This window comes from Chelon labrosus (genome assembly GCF_963514085.1).
Source record: "Chelon labrosus genome assembly, chromosome: 11".
Classification (NCBI taxonomy): Eukaryota; Metazoa; Chordata; class Actinopteri; order Mugiliformes; family Mugilidae; genus Chelon; species Chelon labrosus.
The window spans coordinates 27,530,665-27,538,715 of NC_140344.1; the positions used below are offsets into that span (position 1 = coordinate 27,530,665).

General features: G+C 42.2%; 1 protein-coding gene across 1 annotated transcript in view; it reads left to right on the forward strand.

Annotated features, from left to right (window-relative positions):
- far1 (fatty acyl CoA reductase 1) overlaps positions 1-7,470 on the forward strand; it is a 29,169-nt gene extending 21,699 nt beyond the window's left edge. The window contains 3 exon segments of the mRNA XM_084555021.1: positions 3,157-3,286; positions 5,591-5,718; positions 5,911-7,470. Of these exon segments, the coding sequence (XP_084411147.1) occupies positions 3,157-3,286; positions 5,591-5,718; positions 5,911-6,070 (418 nt within the window). The 3' untranslated portion in view covers positions 6,071-7,470.
- The last annotated feature ends 581 nt before the right edge of the window (positions 7,471-8,051 follow it).

The window sequence follows — 8,051 nt, forward strand, 5'->3', positions numbered from 1 at the left end:
GCTGTATGACGGCTATCTGAGGCTGATGGGCCGCAAACCCCGGTAAGGTTGCATCTGCCCTCTCCTCCTCCCCACTCTCCCCCACGTGTTCCCACACTCCCACCCTTTTTTTTTTTTTTGTGTGTTTTGTCTTAAACTGGTTCTGTGGGATGGTGGAAACACAAGACGAGTCTGGGGCAGATGAAACGACGTTTGCAGTGTCTTCACTTGACCTCTCGGCATCAAGAGTGTCACGACGACACCATTTGGCTTTTTTTTTTTTTTTTTTTTTCGTGAACATGACATCCATTATACCCCCCCAAACCCCAACCCACTTCTCACCCAATCATGGAGAAACCTGAGGCACCACGGGGACTTCTTCTTGGCCAACGCAGAAAGCTGTTGCGTTAACTCACCACTGCATGTAAACTGATCCACCTCCTTCCCTCTCTTTGTCACCCTTTGTTATAAAGCTTGAGGTATTTCAGACGGTAAATAACTTCTCCAGTGTAAAATGTTCATTGGCCCATGTTTATCTGTCTGAAATGAACTCGGCTTAGTCGCTAACTCACATTTTGTAGGTGTGTGATTTGATCCTAATTGGGTTTGTCACCAGCTGCAAGTAATGATTATCCCTGCTTCTGTGTGCTGATCAGCCATGCATGCTTCTTTTATTTATTTATTATTTTTTCTCGCAGCCTTTCAATCATTCTGCAGAAGGACTCTGAGTCATCCCAACCTGCAGAAACGGTGCAAATGTTAAAAATGGCAGCATTTCAACCAAAATATAACATAAAATTGAAGCTTTTTATTTTTAATTGGGAACAAATTGAAAAGATTGCAACCTGACTGAAGACTCGGATCCTTCTCGACGCTGCTGCTTTTACATTCTCACATTCTCAGTTATGATCACCTACATCTGAACTAACACATAAATAAAGTTGAATTAACTGGATTCAGTCGTGTTCCCAGGAGGACAGTTTTATTTATTATTTTATTTACGGTAAAACATCGACTTGCCATACCTACCGTCTGTCCTCCTGGTTTGTTCAGATTAAATCCAGTTAGCCTTCAGCTGATTGGTATCGGGCAGAAATCGCCACCCTGACTACTCACGGGGCTCTGATTTGATTTATTTGGCAATTTTTTTTTAACAACTTCTCCAAATCTTTGTCCGCTGTTATTTATTGTTGCTGTCCAATGAAAATACACAAACCCAGTTTGTGGGGCTTTAAACTTTGTAGAATTTAAAGGAATAGTCTTGAAATTAATACTCAACCAGTAACCACTTAGCTTAGCATAAAGACGACAAACCGAATGCTACGTTCATACTCCTAGTGACAATGCTACGAAACAGCCAAACGTGTCAAGCTTCATTTGTGTGAGTGGCTGTTGAAGTCGTCGTATGTGTCTTTGTTGACGGTTGGTCACTAGTTGATGTTTCCAGACTCTGGTTGCCATGGTACCGTATATGTTCATGTATATTGCTCGCCCCCAAAATCATTCCATGCGAAACGAGCAGAATCCAAAAATATATGCAGTGTATGGATGGAGCTAGCTTTAACTTCTTGCTGCCGAGAATGCTGTGGATCCATCTGGTTTAACCCAATGCTTCAAGGCCGTTGTAAACACGGTGGATTTGGTCGGAGGAACCAAAGTAGTGTTTGATGTCATTGGTCATATCCCAGTTTGTTGTTTTTAAATACTTTGCAAGGAGTTCAGTTGAGGGCGAAACAGTTCAGTCAATGCAACCAGGAACCATTTAGCTTAGCCTAAAGACGTTAGAAATGGCTAGGCTAGCTCTGCCTAATGCTATGTTGTGCTAAAAAACAAAACAGCCAACCGTGTCTAGCTACATTTATGGTAGCTGCTATTGAAAGCCGACAGTTGGTCCCTAGAGGACGATCCAGGCTTTGGTTGGGTCTATGTATCGTACATATTCATGTACAACAAGCACAACATAAAAAAACAAAACAATGCTAGCCTATGGTCGGAGCTAGCTCTTGTCATCAGTGCTGTTTGTCTGGAAAGAAATTCCACTGACGCTCTAAGCCCACTGTCAACATGGTGGACTTGGTGGTAGGAGCCACGGTGGTGGATGGGGTCAGTTTGTTGGACCAGTGAATTAAAGATGTAGTCTGGAACTGTTTACCCACTTTGTAGCGATTTTAAATTTGTTTAATTTCAAATTAATAACCAGGGACCATTTAGCTTAGCATAAAGATGACAAACCGCTACGCTAGCTCTTTCCAATGCAGTGTTGCGCTACAAAAATGTTGCATTTGTTTGCTACTGGACGCCCTGTGCTCTGTTTTTCTGGATATCATGTATGTTTCCCACAAATATTGCTAGAGTACGGATGGAGCTAGCTCCTCTTGTTGTCACTTATCTCTATTCGATAAGAAAATGGCGTCAACGATGCTGCGGTTCAGTCTACAGACGCTCTGAGGCTATCAGCAGTTTGGTGTTTCTGTAAATTAGATGGTCGTCGCCTCAAAGTTGAGATTAGGTCAACTTGGGATCCAGCTCATCCTGTGTGTACGCTCAAGCGCTCGTTGATGTTTTGATCACAACATCCGATTAAAAACGGTGAAACAAAGCTATGTGATTGGTCGACACTTCGTCATTGGAGGGAAAAACATCTTATAGCCGGTTTCGTATTGTTGGACGTTGTTTTGAAGCTTCATAGTTCCACCTTCAACTAAAAAAAATATCCATCTGGAAATAAACCTCTCTTAAATTTGATTAAAAGGCATTAATTGTCCACAAATCTGTAAAATGACTTTAAAATTTTCAGGGGACAGCAACAACATTGAAGCTGAATTCTAAGTTGAGATCGTGCAAGAGTTGCAACTGACCAAATGAAAAAATCTGATTAACCTCATCGATGTGATTCAGGGAAGTCATGCCCACGACATAAACTCAAAGGAAAAAAAACTTTAAACCATTGACTTAAACCACACAGAGTTAAATATTACATGTAGAGAGTGAGTTAGTCGTGTCATACACTGATAACGCTGCTCTCACTGGTGTTTGTCTTCGTAGTTAAATATTTCTTCCAGATTGTCTGACCTCTGCTCCTCCAGCTCTGTGGTTCTGCTCTTCTTTTTATGTCTTATCTTTTCCTTGCTCCTCATTCTCCCCTTCACCATTTCCTCTACGTATTGTTCACGAAAGGATGATGAAGACGATCACTCGCCTCCACAAAGCCATGATGGTGCTGGAGTATTTCACCAGCCACTCCTGGGTGTGGAACACCGACAACGTGACCATGCTGCTGGCTCAGATGAGCCCGGAAGATAAGAAGGTAGGAAGCTGAATGAACCACTTATAACCCACGTCAACACATGAGATGGGTTGGACAGATTCCCCACTCGGTGCGTTAATGTCTGATAGGAGGCTGGCAGCAGTAGAGCGAGCTATTCATTCACTGCTGACGTCAGATTGTAGTGAACGGGGCCATTCAGGAGAGCTGTCTGGAGGAATCTGTTCTCAGAGGGGTTTTGTTTCTAAATCACTTTTAGCTGCTTCAGTTTCAGTTGGATCTACAGCAACTAGTTTCCCACTAATATTTAGAACTTCCTCAACCTGCAACCTTTAAGAGGCTGAGATTAAACTGAGTTTGGAGTAGAAAAAATGTAAAGTTTTAAAGGGATCATTGGTTAAGTTTTCAGCACATTGGCTTTTAGTTGAGAATTTGTTTCAAGTAGAATGAAATGGATTGTTCTCTTCATAGAGGAAGATTTGGGGGGCTTTGAGGGGAGGGGCCTCTGTGGATCATCCCACAGATACTTGATCAGTTTGGGATCTAGTGAATTTGGAGGCCAGGTCACCTCATCGGTCCCGAAGTTTCCCAGCGGAACATTGAATCATCACAAGATGGTCGATGTTATTTACTTCTCCTGTCAGTGGTTTTATTGTTGTGGCTGATCGGTGTAGTTTGTGCATAGATGTAGTTTTATGGTGAATCCTGTGCCACAATAGAGTACCTGTTCACCTCGTGCATCCGTCCATCATTGGCTAATTTAACACGGAAGGAAAAGAAATGCTTCTTGAAGCCTCCTCAATCAGAAGAGACGGATCAGGAGGAGTTTTTAATCAGGTAGAGAGTGAAGGTTTAAACCTTTTGATGATCTGTGTAAACACTTGATCTGCTGCTGGTTTCTCTGACATCCACATGTTCTCTCCAGTCCTCCTGGATGCTCCTGGGTTAAATTTAAAACGTCAGCTGACTGTGTTAATCCACTCTTATTCCTCTTATCGTCCATTTCCAGCCGTAGCAAGCTGCTGTTTTTAGGAAAAATAATCTGTTATATTCCCAGCAGATTGAACGCACCAAAAAGTTCTGTAGTGGTTGGTGTTTTGGGAGCATATCTTATCAGATCGTTTTACTGGGATCAAGCTTTTGATGTTTGACTGTTACTTTAAACCTCATGCATCATTAGGAACATTTTTGTCTATTTGGGTAAATTTCTCCTCTTCATCCAGCCATCTTTTTAGCTGTGTTAGTGCACAAAGTCTCAGAGTCTCCCTTTACACAAAGTTTGAAATTAAAAAATTGTAATATGTCAACACAACACTGAAAAGAAATGTACATGTACGATCCTCTTGAGTCATTAAGGACAAAAATGTCCACGTCCAAAATAACTGCTATAAAAAAATATGTTTAATATTTTTTCTGCTTTTTTTTTTCTGCATAAATCTCTTAAACCACTTCAGCACGTTACAAAACCACCAAAAAATAAATCATTTTGAGGATTTTAACCCTTTAAATGCCAGCGTGATTACCAAGTCAGTAAAAAATGTGTTATTTTCCATCAAACTATTGTTGGGGGGGCCTGTGGCATTTATTTATTTTTAATATTTTTTTCACAAATCCGTCTTGGATATGTCCAAGATTAGCTAATATATTGACTTGGAGCATTATTAACTTTTTGTGTGTAGCATCAGATTTAAGTCATTAAGGACAAAAATGTCCCATTGACTCCCATTCTAACCACCAGCAGTTTTTGTTCTTAATTTACTACCCTCTTGAGTCATTAAGGACAAAAAAAATGCTATAAAAACTTAACTGTTTAATATTTTTTCTGCTTTTTTTTCGGCATAAATCTCTTAAACCACTTTAGCACGTTACAAAACCACCAAAAAATAAATCATTTTGAGCATTTAAACCCTTTAAATTTCGGCGTGATTACTAAGTCACTAGAAGATGTGTTATTTTCCATCAAACTAATGTTGGGTGGCCTGGGGCATTTATTTATTCATTCATTCATTCCAAATCTGTCTTGGATATGTCCAAGATTAGCTAATATATTGACTTGGAGCATTGTTAACTTTTTGTGTAGCATCAGATTTAAGTCAAAAATGTCCCATTGACTCCCATTATAACCACCAACAGTTTTTGGAAGTGGACATTTTTGTTCTTAATGACTCAAGAGGGTAGTAAATTAAACTGATGCCTGACATACCAACATAATATTGTATCTGTAAATATCCCACAAAAGAATTCTTGTTGTTTTTTCTCACATATCTAGTGATCAAGTCAAATCTGTGAACATCTCCTGGTAATAAATGTCATTTTCAAGGTGTTTCTCGTCTTCTATTCCTGCAGGTATTTAACTTTGACGTGCGTCAGCTGCACTGGGCCGAGTACATGGAGAATTACTGCATGGGCACCAAGAAGTACGTCCTGAACGAGGAGCTGTCGGGGCTGCCTGCTGCACGCAAACACCTCAACAAGTAAGAAATCAGATCCGCTGGAGCTCTTTGATTCCTACGTCGGCTAAGTGGTTAATGGACGGATGAAGAGATGCTTCATGACGCTGTTAATCCTCTCAGCTCGTGTCTCCGCCCTGACTTGGAAATGATGCATTAAACATTCAGTAAGAAGATGTTTGAACAGAATTAAGTGACTTGCTTTTGTTTTTTCAGACTGAGGAACATCCGCTACACCTTCAACACCGTCCTGGTGGTGCTCATTTGGCGCGTCTTCATCGCCCGGTCCCAGATGGCCAGAAACATCTGGTACTTTGTGGTGAGCCTCTGCTTCAAGTTCCTCTCCTACTTCAGAGCTTCCTCCACCATGAGATAATGAGCGAGGGGGGGGCAGCGGCGACGGGCCGAGGGATGAAGGCGGAGGGATGAAGGAACGTGGAAAGACGCCGGCTGTGGACGATGAAAGACGAGAAGACCCCAGCTGTCTGAAACCGGACGAGCCTGGAGTCTGCAGCCCGCCCTAAAAACGTTGCACATCTCTCTAACCTGATCTCCAGCATTTCATAAATGCCGCTCGGGCGAGTTGGAGAAGCTCCAGCTTTCCTCCGGAGCACCTCCTGCAAACCTGCTCCATCTCTTCGCCGTCTTCTCTGCCTGCAAAAAAACGGAAGCTATGCACTGGACCGCGCTCTGCAGCAGAAGTCCTCCGCTGGCTTTGAGTCCAGTCCAGGCGTCGGTTCTGTCATGTTTAACACTCCCCGGCTGCAAGTGTGAGCTGTTTCTCTCTGCTGTTACCTGGAAATATAACTCCTCCTTTTCTTTTTGTCTGTAATTTTTATTTTTTTGTAAATGTGTGTAAAAAGCAGGGTTTTAATGCGACTGTAAACACGCCTCTCCTGTCCCCTCCCCAAACCAAAGCCATTTCAGCCTACGCCTAGAACGGCTGCGCTCACAGCTCGGTGTAAACTCAAAGACTCTCTCTTCCCGCTTTGTCCTTGTCCCTCCTTTACGTCCTGATTGGACAGCAGCGGCTCGTTCCCTGATCACAACCAAGCACAATGTAGATTGTAAAGCTTATCCCCAGTGCCTACAAACTGATTATTCTATCAGCACAAATCGAGCAGCTTCTTCTTCTTCTTCTATTTCTTCTTCTGCAGGTTCCTTTATTTTTTATTATTATTTTGCCAAATTACCTCTTAGCTGACAGACTCGTAGCTCAGTTAGTTGAGGATGAGACAGGTGAAGTTGAGAATCTTGGAAACTGAACACACTCCAGTACCGGTTTATAACTTGAATCATAACCACAGCTGATTTATTTTTAATTTTACTCTTAGACACTATTTTTGGGGTGGCACAAGCCGTAGCTCGCCATCTTTAGCGAGCGTTTGGTTTCACTTACTCTCCGAGCTGCTGCTTGTAATCGCACGGTTTCAGGATTTATCTCTATTCTGTTTTGCGACGGAAGAAATTGGCCTCACGATCCGATTCCGATGCTCGCCTCGGTCACGTTTCTCCGGGCGTTTGTTCGACTCGGCCCTCGACGCCATATCAGGTCACACAGGAGCATAACTAAACGTGCACTTTGTCATGTTTGTCGTTATTTTTTGTGTTTTACCTTTCCCTATTTATTTCAGCACGCTGTGAGCTTGGAGGAAGCATGCTGCGTGCCGACGGTCGCGCTTGCATGCGTCTCGTCTCGTCTCGTCCCGTCCCGTCTCGTCTCGTCTCTTAAAGCCCTGCAGTCGTTGAGGGAACATGATCGCTCCCTCTCCCTCTCTGTCGTTGCATGAGCCATTTTTCCACGTGATAAAAGAATAAACCCTCCGAATCGTGCCTGAACTTTTTCTCAACGGTCAGAAACAATGTGAAAAAGAAAGCAATCTAGCAGAGCTGCGTTTTTTTTCTAATTATTTTGTGCATAGCTCTATTTAGGTAGACTCCACATATATATATGTGAATGAGAAAAGGTATTTTTATGCTAATGCGGTCGCGTGGCTAGTTTACTCACAAGGAGCTGCTGTAAATGTGAACATCAGAGGTTAATAGATCTCGTTATACTGTGTGTGCACATGCGGGCACACTTTATCCTTCTCTGAATGTAAAAGAATAACAGCCTCACTTCTTCTTCTTCTTCTTCTTCTTCTATATTTCTTCTTTGTACAGCCGGATTCTTCCTCTTCCTCTGAAACTAAAATGTTAATGCCTGTAATTTTATTTTAAAGGAAGGTTTGTTTGAGGGCTTGGTGGTTAAGTCTCGTCGACTCTTATTTCCTCTTTATGGAGCGGGTGGTGGAGGTTTGAAAAAAGTAAAAGAAGAGTAATGTCTGATAATTCGGGGTTTCCTTCGAGCTTGTTGT